The 16,783-nt window shown below is 37.6% G+C and overlaps 3 protein-coding genes across 4 annotated transcripts; 2 read left to right on the top strand and 1 right to left on the bottom strand.

Annotated features, from left to right (window-relative positions):
- Positions 1-206: 206 nt before the first annotated feature.
- LOC118273477 (serine/arginine repetitive matrix protein 1) lies at positions 207-16,544 on the top strand. Of its 2 annotated transcripts, XM_035590458.2 has the most exons (13): positions 207-559; positions 1,151-1,460; positions 1,687-1,734; positions 1,955-2,086; positions 2,304-2,604; positions 2,730-2,783; positions 3,080-3,281; positions 3,609-3,710; positions 3,905-4,041; positions 4,502-4,660; positions 5,010-5,135; positions 12,924-13,118; positions 13,618-16,544. In XM_035590458.2, the coding sequence occupies exons 1-13, from the start codon at positions 407-409 to the stop codon at positions 13,631-13,633; spliced, it is 1,935 nt and encodes a 644-aa protein (XP_035446351.2). In that variant the 5' UTR covers positions 207-406; the 3' UTR covers positions 13,634-16,544. The 2 variants fall into 2 exon arrangements, with proteins under 2 accessions (XP_035446351.2, XP_035446352.2); XM_035590459.2 differs by lacking the exon at positions 2,730-2,783.
- LOC126910872 (putative nuclease HARBI1) lies at positions 5,394-7,632 on the top strand. The gene is made up of 5 exons (XM_050694901.1): positions 5,394-6,246; positions 6,331-6,599; positions 6,693-6,848; positions 6,925-7,081; positions 7,365-7,632. Exons 1-5 carry the CDS (start codon positions 6,023-6,025, stop codon positions 7,612-7,614), a joined length of 1,056 nt encoding a protein of 351 aa, XP_050550858.1. The 5' UTR covers positions 5,394-6,022; the 3' UTR covers positions 7,615-7,632.
- Positions 8,617-12,264, bottom strand: LOC118273479 (uncharacterized). The gene is made up of 4 exons (XM_035590461.2): positions 12,176-12,264; positions 11,819-12,076; positions 11,241-11,595; positions 8,617-8,776 (listed from the first exon to the last, which is right to left on the bottom strand). The coding sequence occupies exons 1-4, from the start codon at positions 12,188-12,190 to the stop codon at positions 8,619-8,621; spliced, it is 786 nt and encodes a 261-aa protein (XP_035446354.1). The 5' UTR covers positions 12,191-12,264; the 3' UTR covers positions 8,617-8,618.
- Positions 16,545-16,783: the final 239 nt, after the last annotated feature.

The following is a 16,783-nucleotide window of genomic DNA, read 5'->3' on the forward strand; positions in this document are numbered from 1 at the left end:
ACTAGCTTTTGCCAGTAGCTTCGTTCGCATTCCCGTGAGATAAAAAGTGTATTAGTCCCCGTACCAGTTACTCTCATTCCGAATTTCATCCCGAACCCTTCAGCCGTTTTGACGAGATTGAGTAACAAACACAAAATTACGAAGTTCTAAGATTACTAAGATTCATTCAATCATTCAGTTCCATTCCATTCCTTGACATTTTGACTTCAAAATCTAATTGTCAGTTTCGAAATTGTTAAGGAATTTGATTTTACCGTTTTTCTGTTTATATTAATTGTTATTGATAATGGATCGATAAAGGTTGATTTTTCTTGTATAGCATATAATTATTTGCTTATAATTTGTTAGTTTTGTACCTTGTGTACAGTTCAAATACTGATTGATTAAGTAAAAAGTGTTTTATGCAATGGCGACGTTGGAAGACGAAATAAGGGATTTGAAAGACAAAAATAATGAATTGGTACAAAAGGTGCAGTTCTGGAAGTTGGCTGCAGCCAAGAAAGAAGATGAGAAGCTGACACTTATGAAAGAGGTCAACGAATTGAGACTAAAATTGAGCGTAAGTATATTATTCCTTAGCGCAGTCATCGCGAATGTTATCAAAAACTAAACTTGCATTTTGTCTCTAATTATCGCAAAAATAATAATGTGAAACTGTACTGTACCGCCGATGCAGTGGTTGGGTGATTGGCTGCTGTACAAAACCGGGCTCGAAACCCGCGTCAGGATGTTAGTGCTAACAGATTTTTAGAATCTAAATTGGGTACCATTAACACAGAACTGGAGAAGCAGCAGTGTGCTTACCGAGTATATTTCATCTCCGTGTCACAAATGTACCGAAAACCTAATGCTTTAATCTTGTCAAATGACCATCCCTTTGAGCTAAGACAGTATGAGAATTTAAATAAACACCTGTATTTTCACACATACAATATGTGCACTATATTTGTCACTTGTAATGCCTTAGCATATAATAGTTATCCTGTTCACTTATTTTTATTTATATTTATGATTTTGAATTCAGTATACATACAAGAACAGAGCAAATGTATTTGAGACTTCTAATAAAATAATGCTGTTTTTAAAAAATATCACCGCAATTGGTAGATTGATACCTCCCTATTTAGTTTAAGTTGTTGTTCGCTTGTAGATGCTCAGGAACCATGGTTCAACCAAAGCAAAGAACCTGGACAGTGCTTTGCAACAAGCAAGTGAGAAAGCCATCGCACATCTGGTTAATGCGTCTGCGGAGATTGCCAAAAGTATGGAGATAGCTAAAGCTTATATGAGGGAACGAGAAGAGTTAGAGGAACAGCTGCCTCGCTGGAGCACTCTTGGTGGGACACCGAGAGCGGAGAATACGGAGAGAGTGCATAGAGTTGCACCAATGATGATGGAAGGGCGCTGTGTTCAGCCTGTAGTTGAACTTAACAGGACCATCTTGCTAAGAGGTGGATCAGGTAGGGATGTTTTTCTTGTCTAAAATATTTGCTTGCATATTTGGTGAAGACGCTGGCTAATTTTGTACAACTCTTCATGTGTATCTATATATATCCAGACCTGAATTAATTATTTTGTGCTTCCTAATAATTATGATGTGAAGATGAATGATACAGCAGAGATTTCTGTGTGAGTGATTGAAGTTTAAAGAGTAATTTATTTTATTAATGCTTTCTTATTCTTTAGGATCTGGAGATACTACTGAGAGGGCAGTGCCTTTACGTATGTTGCAAGGTATGTAATCACAAACTGATTTAAATGGACATGTATATTTATGTTACTCAAAAGTACATTGTTTGTTGTGTTAATGCAGTAAGTAAAACATCGCAAAAATATGTTTACATCTGCAGTTCACTCACCTTTAAATAATGTTACATTAATCACAATTTAAAACTTTAGAAAATTCAATCGTTAGGTTTTCTTATACTAAACATTCTTTATTTTTTATTTCCAGATGTCTACATTCCATTGACTAGGATTGACATATCAGACTTTGCTCACCCGAATGTGGAGGTGGAGTCTAACATGGACACGGGTAATGAGGAGTACATGGAAGGGTACGGACCGCCAGGAGTTCCAGTGCCAAGTAAGTAATATATTAAAGTTGTTCAATTATTATATGGCTTACTCACATTTTTCACTTGATCACTCAATTTTACTCCACACATACTTTTCTAGGCAATTGACGTTGACAATCAGCAATATGATAATCATCATTATAAATAATAACACCACGCAAAATAAATTGGATTGTGTACTCTGTAGGGTTCAAACTAATTTAACACATTTACCTTTCCTCAAAGTACACAGGGGACAGCGACGCCGTGACCGTCGTGACCGCAGAGACCGCAGGGATCGTAGAGAACGCACGGGAGACCGCTCAGGGGAACAGTATGAGCAACCCTCGGAGCAGCACTATGAAGAACATGCCCAACAACATGCAGAACATGAAGAACAACAGGAACAACACTATGAAGGACAACAACAACAGCTTTATGATGCTCAAGAGGAACAACACTATGAGGAAGAGCCAGAACAACACTACGATGATCAGAACTTGGACTCCAGCGGCGAGCCAATGTCAGAAGGAAATGACTATGCTATGTAAGTACTTACTTTTTCTATAAAACTTTTCGTATTATTTACGTAATGTAAACTTTTCGAGGATGCTCGACTAGTTTCGAGCCGCAACTGGGACCCATAACTAACTCACAATTAAATTGTGACAGTAAATTGGAGCCAGAGAGTGAGGAAGAAAGGGCGGTCATGGAAGAAACACAGAGGTATGGCATGATTTTTGTCAATACGTGTGACATATCGCCACGCTTTTTGTTTAACTAAGATGTAAGCAGTAGAGAAGCTTCATGTTAAATGTGCCTCCTATTGCAATAGAGTATGATGTGGTTGTTTTTATTAATTAAATGCTTGACTACATGCTTGACGCAGTAACTGCTACACAATTTGTAGGGTTCGATTCCCGCACGGAACAACTTTTAGTGAGATCGACGACGATGGAAAAAAAACTCGTTCTAAGTCAGGTTTTTTTAAAAATATGTGACGATTTTAGTCTTTTAAACAGGATAGGCATGCAGTTACGAGACGACAGTTGGAATCAGCAAGGATTTGAGACGATTGAGGAGTCTCCGGAAGAGGCTCACCAGGCTTCAATGAACAGCACCGTATACGACAATCCACTGGAAGGTCCCAGCTGGTTACTGGACCGCACCCCCCCTACTGCTCGCACCCCTACAAGTGCTTCGCATACTCCTGCTAACCGCCATGTAAGTTGCACTAGTTGTTGGTTAAGTTTAGAATTGTATCAATTTTGTACAAATTGAACATTGTTTCGGCACGCTTACCACCATGCTCGACCGGAGTTCGTTCGTAGTATGCCACGGCCTTACACAAATCCGACGTGAAACAACGCTGCATTTGTTCGCTGTGTGGATGAGGGGTATCTGAGGCCCAATTCCATCCTAACCCTAAACGTATTTCTGAACTCTTCTGGTGTTGCGAGATTCCATGGCCGGCGGCCGATTGCTTACCACCCGGTGATCCTTCAGTTTGTTTGCTGCACTATTATAAAATCAATGTACTTGTGTATTCAGGAATCTACACCAAGGAGTGGGAAGAACTTCACACCGGACTCCACAACGGAGAGGAATAAGACACCCAGTACATCCACCAGGAACAATGATGAAAATGTACCAGTAAGTACTTGTAGTGTTTACTATTTTAAGTCCCAGAATTGTTTATAATAGTTGAAACTATTTAAATTATTCTTTTATCATAATTTTTATTTAATTATCTTATTGAGTGATCTTGTATGAGACTGTCAACGATGTGGTATCTAGTTAGAACGTAATGCAATAAAGTAAGTAAGAGTACATGTGGTTGTCCCCAGCCGGAGCCGAGCCCGGTAACATTCTCCCCGACGGTGCGGCGCCGCAAGCGCACGTCGTCCCCGCCGGCCGCGGCCACGCCGCGCACCCCGCACTACTCGCCGCGACCGCTATCCTCGCGACGGAACAGTCGGAACAGGTACCATACACATACTGCTTTTGTGGCTAATATAGTCTCATTGAATGTACATTTTGATTTCACAACTAGTAATTCGGTAAATAGGTCATGAGCTATTCAACTCAGAGAAGAAATATCGATAAAAACTTATGTTTCTATACACAAAGTTACACATAAAGTAAAATGCATGCAAGTTTTTGCTGATATTTTATCATAATAAGCAGTGCACGATATGTTGACACTAATGGTTGAGTGTGTTATCAATTTTATATGATTCCATTCTGTTTTAAGTTTACTACCCATTGCTAAACTGGGGGCTACGTTTACGTTTTTACGTTTCATACTAACTTTGCTTGTATATTCTTATTTAAAACATTTAGAAAACAAGATTATAACCGTCGCTTGTACTAAAGTATCAACATACCACACACAAACTACACTGATAATGATTCCTTAAATAAAATACAACTTCTGTCTCCAGTTTGAATGGACGAGTACTGAAGGTACTAGTGGCCAAGTTGCGGCTGGACGGCAGTCCGGTGTCCCAGTCCCCGGCGAAGCAGGCCCGGCCGTCCCGCACGCTGCCCCCATTCGACGCACCCAGCCCCAACGGGGCTACCGACTCCAGAGTTATTGTGTCGTAAGTCTACTTAAATTATTTCCAGATTATAAGTCAAATTAAATGATGTTTACTTTTGTAATTATACTAAGAAAAAGCATACAACGTCAATATTTCAAAATTAAGTTACGATGATGCGGGCATTCTCTATCTGACTTGATCTGGCTATTCGTGAGAACGAAACTCAGGAGTTCACAGTCTCTTTTGGAAGTCCAGTGGCCACAATTTTGCGCTTTGAAACCGCGTCAGTGTCAAAACTTATATGATACGCAATGTTCCAATGGAGTTTTGCCGTGTAAAATGTCCAAGATAAATCCTAAAAGAAATTAATTCTTAAACAAATATCAAAACCGCTCATGCTCATCACCAGGGAAGCTAGAAGCATAGACCAGGAAGTGCCGGAGTCGGTGCGGGACGCGTCGCTCGGCAGGGGGCGCCACAGTCGGGACCTCGACGAACGCAGGCTGCTCATGCATTCCAGGGACAGCAGGGACAGGTATACATCTATAATATAAAAATAAGTCGGGTTTTCCTTCCTGACGCTATAACTCCAGAACGCACGAAGCGATTTCCACGGTTTTGCATTCGTTGGAAAGGTCTCGGGCTCCGTGAGGTTTATAGCAAAGAAAATTCAGGAAAATTTCAAGAGAAAAGCAGGAAAACAGGGAAAATTATTGGTGGCGAAACGGAGTTCGCTGGGTTTGCTAGTTGGTTTATATATAGACTGCAGAGGTTTATTCAATCGATTTTAAACCTTATTGCGTCTTAATAAAATTCTCGCCTCAGTCGTGAGCATGACGTGTACAGGTGACCAGTGAGCATGAACAGTCAAAGTCAAAAGTTAAAACATTTATTCCATTTAAACCAATAATTACTTTTGAAATGAACGGGGCCTTATGCATAGGGCTTCCACTTTCGACCTTATTCTTGTCCAGTAATAAAATCTGAAATCTTTGTATGGTTGTCGCATTTTTACTTTATAAACTCTCTGTAAATCACCCTCCATGGAATACACAGGGTGTCCCATAATCATTTGTCTATTGATACCCAGTTACCTACAGTACACTAATGCCCGGTTCCTATAATTGAGAAACGATCCGTTTTAGTTACGAATAGTAGTTTTATATACGAGGCGTAAGCTTAAACCGTTCCTATAAAAAACGTCTCGTCGCGCAACTTACTGACGGCTTGTAACTAACGGATGGGAGGGCACCGGTAAGCGTAAAGTATAGAGATGACAGTCCATGGCGTTCCTATAAATATTTTAACCGTCCGTAGATTGTCAAGATGATTATTCGTAATGTCACTTGGTTACCAGCCGATGTCGGTCGGTTAGAGTAGAATTTAGAAAGAAACTTCACCGTTTTCCTTGTAAATTTTAAAATGTCCAGTTCAGAGAGTGATAGAGAAGCGTTTGATATTCTATCACACATCAATGAAAGTGATTCAGACGAAGATAACAGGCGTAGCAGAACATATAAAGAAAGAGTAAACTATTTAGCGTCGCTGGATTCATACGAATTTCAAGTGAGATTTCGACTCGACAAAGCGTCTACTGAAGAGTTACTTCTTGAAATTCATCCGCATATAAAAGTAACAGGATCCAGGTAAGTATCTTGGAGGCATTTGAAAGTATTGTATACTTATTCTAAAAATTTAAACATAACCTAAATAAATTGATATTATTTCAGGAATCATGGGATTTCTCCACTACATCAGCTATTGCTGACCTTAAGATTTTATGCTTTAGGAACGATGTTGTTGTCAGTGGCAGATTTTGTGGGTGTGTCAAAAACGTCGGTATGTCGTATTGTGCTTGATATTAGTTTTGATATCGCTAAACTTTATAGCAAATATATTTTCATGCACACTGACACAGAACACGAGTTTTATAATATAGCTCGGTTCCCACGTGTTCTTGGTGCAATTGATGGTACACACATCAGAATACAATCACCATGTAAGTCTCCATGAAATTAAATAAGAAGTTAGTTAGGTAGGTACATATAAAAACAGTTTCACTCGTTTTTAAATACCACTTTTTTCAACACAGGTTCTCAGGTTGGTGAAGAATTTAGAAACCGAAAAGGTTACTTTTCTCTTAATGTGCAAGCAGTATGTAATGCCAATCTGCTTTTCATGAATGTGGTGGCTCGTTGGCCTGGCTCTGCTCATGATGCCACTATATTTAACGCTTCCGAACTGCGTGGTAAGAACATATACCTATCTGTAAGTATTTACTTGTTCCCATAATTTAAACAGAAATAAAGCATCCTTTTTTTCAGCACAATGTGAAAGTGGATTATTTGGCAACAGATGGTTACTGGGAGATAGTGCATATCCTCTGAAGCCTTACCTTTTACCACCACTACTAAACCCGCAAACACAAGGCCAAATTTTGTACAACGAAGCGCATATCCGAACAAGAAATTGCATTGAAAGGTAGGTTGACAATTTCATACATACATTATAATGTTGTAACATTTCACCAGTTATGTTTAAGTTCCATGTAATAGAGGGCTGGTCTTTTGCCAACAACAGAGGACATCCAGATTCCGTGGTACTACTGAGAAATTTTCGACAAACCGAAAGATTTTTAAGAAATTCCTGATAAAAAAACCCAATAACCCAACATAGGTGAGAGGTATATATATAGATATCACTATTTATAATTTAATTAAATTGTAGCAAGAAAATTAATTATCTACTAATTATTTGGTTTGAGATGTTTCGGGGTATGGAAGCGACGATTTCCTGTTGTGGGTTTGACTTTGCGCCTGAGTCTCTTACGAGCTCACTCAGTAATAATAGCTACAGCAGTGCTGCATAATATTTGTCGCTCAAAGAGTTTAGCAGATGTACCTCCGGAGATGGAACTTCCAAATGCAGAGGCAGTGCCTGTTGCCAGTAATGCTGAGGAGATGAGTAATTATATGGAAAGAGACTTATTGATTACAGAATATTTCAATAAGTGAGTATTACTTAAAAAAAATAAAATAAAAATAAAATATAATCACTACTTCAAAATTTCTTTATTTTTTTCAGTTTACATTAATGAAGATAATAATCTATAAATAATCAAGAGTAGTAGTAACAATGAACTGCTAAGTATTAGTTCTCTGATAAATGTAATGAAAAGGCTGGTTATTTCTTCGGTCAGAAGATAAGTACTGCCATTCAACGTGGCAATGCGGCCAGTCTTCTGGGAACGTTCCCCAGTGACAGCGATGCGGACGAGTACTTCGACGCAACGTCACGCCTTTTATCCCCGAAGGGGTATACAGAGGTGCTCATTGCGACACATAATGCCGCTATACACCCACTTTTCACCATTTGTGTTATAAGTCCCAGGTAATAGGGGATGAGTCTATTGCCACATACTAGACACAATTCCAGACTCCGTGCTACTACTGAGAAATTTTCGAAAAACCGAAACACCCCAGTAATACTTTGCCCGACCCGGGAATCGAACCCGAGACCCCTTGTTCGGCAGTCGCATTTGCGACGACTCGACCAACGAGGCAGTCAGTTTTAGTTTTAAATTAGTTTTTATTTTATATTTTAAGTTGTATATATAAAATAAATGTATTTTTTTTGAAATAAAAAAAAGAAAGGTAATAAAATTAACAAATTTGTATATTATATGTTTTATTTTACATTATTACATTACTACATTCCACCCGATGAAATCTTAGAGAAAGTGACAAGTGTTTTGCGATCCACATGTAGTGGGTTTGCTGTTCCATTTGGTGGTGATTGAGTAGGTGCTACAGAAAATGTCATCTTTGAATTGGACAATGCTGATGATTTGATGCAAGTTCCTAAACAACTTGACACAAATGATGTATCAGTCAACATCCAGGATGAATCACTTTTGCCTACATGTACAAAAAAGAGGAAAACAGACTTTAGTTCTCAAGCTGGGACTTCAGAAGGCAACACAGGCGAATCAGGTGCTAAATATGTAAATGGAAGAAAACTAAATATTATTATTACAATTCTTTTCCTTATTGGCTAACTCCAATTTCAATATTTTAATCTCTATATCTAATTTTTCTGCCTTTTTATCATAGTATCTTGCCATTGCCAAATTACATTGGAGCCGTCCATCATCCTGGTTCGTTTTAAACTTTTTGGCTGTAATAAAAAAGCTCAGATTAGGTTTCACTAATAAAAATATTTCACAATCACACAACGTCACGCCTTTTATCCCTGAAGGAGTAGGCAGAGGTGCACATTATGGCACACAATGCCACTGTGTACCCAACCAACAAAAGTTAGTTTTATAGAAGGCCATAGAACGTTTTGTAAAAACTAAACGGTGGTCAAATAAAAGGCCAAAGAAGGTGCATCTACAAAGAAAGTGGCGCAATTATATCTCCATTCAGTGTTAAAGTAGAACTATAAGGGTATCAGGCATGACAATTTTGTGATATATAAGCCACCGCAGCACTACTAAAGTGTTTTTGGGTACTGTCAAAGAGTTCATGATTCCATTACATCACTAAAATTCATCATTCATTCATTTTACATTCGTTCACGTCGCTGCAGTGTCTCAGTGTTTTAGAAGGGAAATAAAAAAATAAGAAAAGTGACAGGGTATCGTGGTGACTAAGATATTATTTTGTACTTAATCGAATTATTCGTCTCTTACGAGGAAAATGTTGTGCGACTGTAATTTTACTGATAAACTATGTATGGATTTACGACATATTTGAATGCCCCCTTCGAATTAATGAGCTTTTACTAAAATAATTTCTTATTTTAAGTTATAAACATAGTTCCAGCTTCCTTAACTCTACTATAGTACTCATTATGATAGATTACATCCACCATTACATGAAATTAGGGTTCCTTTTGAGCTTGTTTGTTATTTTTGTTTTATTTTTTGTCCTTATTCCATAAATATGATGAATACTTTTGTTAATGAATAAATGTTATGGTTTATAAATCTGTGTAGGTACTACGTATGACGTCAGAGAAGTATAACTACATACATACATATCGTCACACCTTTAATCCCCGAAGGGGTAGGCAGAGGTGCACATTATGGCACGTAATGCCACTGTGTACACCCACATTTCACAATTATTTATATTGTAAGTCCCATGTAATAGGTGGAAAGCCTATTGCCATATACCGGGCACATTTCCAGACTCCGTGCTACTACTGAGAAATTTTCGAAAAACCGAAAAAGGCTCAGCAATACTTCGCCCGACCCGGGAATCGAACCAGAGACCCCTTGCCCGGCAGTCGCACTTGCAACCACTCGACCAACGAGGCAGACTTTTTATTGCTTCGTGTGAAATATTATAATTAATAGCCCAATGCTTCAAACCATCTCGTAGTTGCTGGTTTTTTTTTTCAGTTGAATCAATCAAACAATCTGAAAAACTGTCACACCTGGAATCGCTGTCCACAAATGAATTATTCTCCATTTCATCACTGACGTGAACTGTATTTTGTACGGAACCATTTTTTATAATTGGGTCTTCAAAAAGAATTATTCAAATCGGACCAGTAGTTCCGGAGATTAGCGCGTTCAAACAAACAAACAAACAAACAAACAAACAAACAAACTCTTCAGCTTTATAATATTAGTATAGATAAAAATATTGTCGCATTAATTACACTGAATCAAAATGTCAATATTGTTGTAGAAGAGCGATAGAAGTGCTTTTACAAAACGGAATTATCATTTAAAAGCATTGCTAGCCTACCTTTATACACAATAATAATGTTTTAAAACACATAAGATCTCCGTTATAGTACTGTTGTGTAATAGAGGAACTATAATAGTTATAAAAAAACAATCTGCTTCTAAAAAGTGTATTTGTGATATAAGTTTATCACTACAGCTATAATGGGCATTAACAACCCTTTATAAGACAATTAAGCTATATAAATATAATTTGAAACTCAGCTGTATCACCAAATCACTCCGATGTAGACTTTTTGTGCCCACTATATTACTGTGTACTGTAACGATGATCTTAAAACCCTCAATATCGTAATATCGTCCTATTCCTGAGTTGTCATCTCTACTTTAACAAACGACACATAGGAGTTCGTTTCGAACCTTTATTGCGCAAATTAGGCGCATTAGGGTGACAGTCAAAACTGTTATGAAGTTCAATTGTTGTATACTAGTAACAATGGAGGTTGCTATAACGCCTGACTATAACAGCTATATAAAGTCGTGAAGTAAACCTTTACATCAACTATTAATAGGTCGTTTTTGCTATATAAACTTATAGAGCCAAACTGTGTTGTCAAACGCTTTTACACAACAATCAGTCACCACCAAAACCTTTATACATCATTTACCCAGCTTTTTTGAGATATAAGGTTTGGTTATAGGGCAAAATTGTTAGTTGGGTATACCCACATTTCACAATTTATTTAAATAAAAAAATAAACATAAACACTATTATTAGAACTTATGACGGGATATATACCATGTTTATTGAATTTGGTGAGTTTCCGATATTTCGGCATGGTAAATGGTAAATATCCCGTCCTAAGTTCTAACATTAGTGTTAGTGACCATCACTTTAAAAACTTTTAACATAAACACTGTTAATATAAAAAGTGATTTTACCTTTGCTTTGCAGAGGCTTAGACATCATTCCATATATATGTTTAGCACCTGGTTCGCGTGTGTTGCCTTCTGAAGTACCAGCTTGGGAACTATCGTCTATTTTCCTCTTTTTTGTACATGTAGGCAAAAGTGATTCTTCCTGGATGTTAACTGATGCAACATTTGTGTTAAGTTGTTCAGAAATTTGCATCCAATCAGCATTGTCCAATTCAAAGATTTCATTCACATTTTCTGTAGCACCTACTCCATCACCACCAAATGGAACATCAAACCCACTACATGTGGGTCCCAAAACACTTGCCACTTTCTCAAGAATTTCATCGGGTGGAATGAAATCTGGTTTGCCACCACCTGTCTGCAATAAAATAAAACACATTATTATTAATTTGATTGATCGTGATCTGCCGAGTCTTTTCCCAACTATGTTGGAGTCAGCTACCAGTCTAACCCGAAGCAGTTGTTTTACATGGAGTGACTGCCTACCTGGCCTAGTGTATTTGGATAGACAGACATAAGAGTGGGATTCATGGATGTAAACCACAACATACAGCTAGTTATTCATAATAATATAATCTTACCTTTAAATTGTTCATCCTTATATTGGCAGCTCTCTTACGAGCTGCTCTTTTTAAATTGTCCCATTTTAATTTAAGCTGACCGACCTGACGTGGTATTTGACCACTTTTCGAATTAAATTTGTTGGTTAAAGAAATCCACGATTCCTCCTTCAGTTTGTTGGTGGCAGCATTGGTCTCTTTGGTAATTACTACTGGGTGGCTTTGGATTAAATCCACGAGTAGTGAAACCTCATCCTTGCTCATAGCCTTCTTTGTTTTCTGTAATATAAATAAGTATCCTTGAATGAGGGTTTACCGAAGCAAAATGTACAACTTTGTAGAAATAGCTCATACAAGATGTTATCTTTAGGTACTCACCGGCGTAATATCCATTTCAGAAAATAGGTAACTTCTTTTCAAATGAAGTCGTAAACAATAACACCTCAATTCTTATTTTACACGGCCCTTGTGAAAAGGAAAAGAATTTGAATGCTCGCGCTTACAAAGTTTGACGGATGTCAAGCGTCAGTGCAAAGAGTATTATAATAAGTATGCATAGGGAAACTTACGTTCCGTTACTAGTGTAAGATGCATTCAATTGTGTTGGTAAGGAAAAAACATATCAAGCCGATGCCTGCAACCTGGTATAGTTAGTTACACATCCTAAAAAACTAAATGATTCATTTGTATGTAAATCTAACTTAATTTATTTTGAATTTTGTGTTATTTTAAATTTCAATTTTGCTTATAACGAAAAGCACGCCTGGAAGTGAAGAGGGCTCGGTATTTCAATAACCAATGGATGTTCGTCGATAGCAGATCAAGAAAGTAAATTGTGGAACGGTAATAACGAGACGTAGTCCGTACTCGAAAAACGGATAGTAGTTCTTATACCACGACGGTTCGTTAAATATAGGAACCGGGCATAACGGCGCATTCCAATAAACTACGGATCGTTAAATTTGCTTACGAACCGTAGAATTTTGACATAAGCTCCATACAAAATGTGTCAAAATTCTACGGCTCGTAAGCAAATTTAACGATCCGTAGTTTATTGGAATGCGCCGTAAGTACAGTTAATGTACTGTAACAGTTGTACCACTAACTTTGTATGCTCTTCCTTCAGCTCCAGCCACCACCTGAGCCGGGTGGGCAGCCAGGACAGCCGCGACAGTGGCCAGAGCAGCCTGCGGGGCCGCCTGGACAGCCGCGCCAGCCACGAAAGCGATAGCAGCAGCGGCGGGCCCGGGGGGACCGTCTGCGAGGGACGCACGCGGCGGCCCAGGAAGGCCATCACTTACAAGGAGAAACCTTTGAATAGGTTAGTCATAATACATCAGCCCACTGCGGGACTATGGGCCTATACATAATAGTCATGTATACACAATAGTTACGATTGGTAGACAAGCTGGAGACTGCAGTTTAAGGGTTTGTCTTATAGTATTGCTGCCCAATCTCTTAAATATATAGCTCCCCTTAGTCCTTACGACACTCCGTAGGACGAGTGAGCGTAGGACTAGTGGTAAGCAATCACCGCCGCTCAGACACCTGAAACACCAGAGAAGTTACAAGTGCGTTGCCGGCCTTTTGGTTGTTAAGAATTTAATGGTTGTTTGAATCGGGGATTGGGAAGATTGGGAGGGGGGCGGGGGTAATTGGGCCTCCGGTAATCTCACTCACATAATGAAACACAACACAAGCGTTGTTTTACGTCGGTTTTCGGTGAGGCCGTGGTATCATTCCGGTCGAGCCGGCCCATTCGTGCTGAAGCATGGCTCTCCCACACTGACTATATTTTAAATTATTTTCTTTTGTTTCAGGAAATTACGAAGATGATCTCTATACTTCCGGAGAGCGAAGCGTACTTAATTATTGATGGCTTTAATAGTTGTTATTATTTTATAGTTGTTTATCGTTTGCGAGACTGGATCTCAGGTACAATGGACTATGGGTTAGTTGCCTGTTCAATGTTTATCAATGTTTTTAAAGTTATCATGTTTATGAAAGACTTGTTTTGTTGGTCGGCTTCACAGTTTGGAGCCAATAGTACTGATGTCACTCGTCAAATGTGTGTTTGGATAATGTTGATAGTTGATGGTGCTTTTTTGGAGAGCAGAAAATCATCCAATGTCTCCTCCCACCTTGCGTGACTGTCAGACTCTTACTGACTTTCAAAGGAAGGAGGAAGTTGTAAAAGAACTCTTTATTAAGCAATTTGGATTTCAGTATTAGATGTTACAATTACAATGACCGATGGGTCATAAGTAATAACAAAATTGATAATCAAAAGTCGCTCATAATCTAGATTTCGTTTGAGACCGGCCAACTGCCATCACCTAATTAAACGACAAATGTTTGGTTAACACATTGGCTTCAAAGTGTGTAAGTTGGGTTGATGTAGCAGCCCTCTCATTGTTGGTAGCAATTACATAGTAAAAAATATGTGTCTAATTATGCATTTCCATATAAAACCCGATAGGTACCTAAATAATAAATATGTAACCAATTTATGTGATTTAGACTCTGTAGACAAATAAATATTCTAGTATTAATGTTAGTTGGTATTTATTTATTTTGTGTATAGTATAATAATTATCATGAGACATATTAAATTTAATTGATATTTATAGCTTATGTAAACTATTCGAGGATGTTCCGACTACTTTCAAGCTACACCGGGGCTTATGTTATATAGCCGAGTGCGCGACGGACAAACTCATGTTTCTAGCTTAAGAGCTCCGGTTTGGCTTGAAACTAGTTGAGTATCCTTGAATAATTAACATGAAGAAACTGTAAATATTAATTAAATTTTAAATTGATTATTAATTAGACTATTATTAAATTGATGTATTTCTGTCTGTTATCTTAATAAGCAATTAGAAATTGCTAATTCAATACTTTTAAAGTAATTTACTAGGAAATACGTAACAATGTAACATCGCGCTTTTTAGTCCCTGAACGGGTAGGCAGTATACTAAATGTTATGTAGTTATTGTACGAAAATATTGCCATTTATTTCCCATCGATATATCCAATTGTAAGTTCGGAATCGAACCTAATACACTGGATGTTAAAAAATAAATCAAAGAAATACTTTTTAGAAATCAGTTTTAGATCTATTGATATAATAATAACTTATATTAATGTATACTTAGGGACTTACTTGTTGATGTTTTTAATCTTTGATGTGTATAAATTACTCATCTCCCGTAGAATATTTAATTTAATTGTTGTATAAATACATTATTTGTTAGCTCTACATGATAGTTATCCATGACGTTATAATCGTTATTAGAATATTTAAAATTAGTCAATATAATATACAAATAGCATAAATAATAATTTCTAATACCATAGAAATTGAAATCTGTCACTTTTCGTCACATTTTATTGTTAGACTCATATAAATCATATAGCAACCCTGTCTTCAAAATAACATTCCACCAGAGATGTGCTATGTAGCTATGCTACGAAGGTGTAATAGCTAAGCTGTGAAACTATTTGACCGTTTCCAATGATACTAAGCTATGTAGCTGTGCGAGAAAGATGCGCAACTCATAATTGAGCCCAATAAAAGTTAGAAACCACAGTCAGACCTCCAGGTAGTATGATCCTTATATACTTCTTTAGCTTTCTCCACATTTAGGTATACCGTAGGTGTTTAACGTAAATTTATTAATCTTTGACTAGGGGAATATTGTCATTTTAGTTGGCCATTACAAACGTGCGAACTATCATAAGTCGTTTTTATCAGTATCTTATATCTTTAGTATGAGTTTGCTTTACTTACGTATTAAGGTTACAGATTTCTGATCACTCTTATCCCATTCCCGTGACGTGACAGTTCGTTCGTTTATAATGGCCCATCTATCTTTCATGTGTAAACCAAATAAAAATAAATCTCTACGGCAAATTAAAATCCCTAAAACAGTGTAAATTAGAAGAATCAAGGTACGAAATTAACAAAGGAACAAAGCAACTGTTTTATTTACGTCCCATACTGGTCCGATTTAAACAATTATTTTTGTGTTGGATAGTGCATTTACCGAGGAAGACTATAGACTATAAACATTACGCTATGATGAATAGGAGGCGAGCAGAGCGAGTGAAATCACGCAGAAATAGCTAATAGTGAGATATTGGTAGCAGGTACGCAATTTTATGTTCACTTTTATGTTTCTCATTTTCCATAATCACTAGTATAATGTCAGGTCAGCATAAATATTCCCGTTAAACGTAGAAAACATCACATTAACTATATTATGGACTTACAAATTTTGCATTTAAATTACGATAACACCTAAATCACTGTGTAGGACACTTAGTTGAGGTCCTGGCTCCACTAGACTGGAACCGCGGCGGTTTTTAACCGCGTAATTTTGTGAGACAAGAAAACCGAATACAAACACATACGGATTTATCCCGCGACTGATTTTAATTATTAAATGAGCTGTTACTCCTTTAAAAACCGCTGCGGTTTCGCGATAGTGCGGCCGGCGCCTTACGAAGGATTTTATCCTTTATCCGTTTTTACGCGATGATAAAGGTAATAAATAGTAAGTACTTCAGTGAATCATAACAAGGTCCCACCTATTGTGATTATTGTAATGAAAAATAGTTATGAAGGTAAATACATCACAATCATCCGTATACAGATGCTGACATACTACTACTGATCTGAATAAGGACTGATAAGCATAAGTTTACTGTACCTATGTGACGTTTCAATAAATTATCAAATATATTATCTTGGTGTTTGTTCTATCATCTACTTACCCTTCGTTCGACATTAACAGCTTGGCAAGTGCAGTCAAGCAATCGCAGCTGCATAGTTCAATAATTTTATTGGGAGACAAATATAGTTTTGACTGCACTGTTGGCACGGTAGCTGAGCAACCGCCTGCCGCGCAGTGTGTAGCGGGTTCGATTCCCGTACGGAGCAACTCTGTGTGTGTGTGTGGAATTGTTGTTTCGAGTCTGGTTGTC

Source organism: Spodoptera frugiperda, chromosome 1 (assembly GCF_023101765.2).
Source record: "Spodoptera frugiperda isolate SF20-4 chromosome 1, AGI-APGP_CSIRO_Sfru_2.0, whole genome shotgun sequence".
Lineage (NCBI taxonomy): Eukaryota > Metazoa > Arthropoda > Insecta > Lepidoptera > Noctuidae > Spodoptera > Spodoptera frugiperda.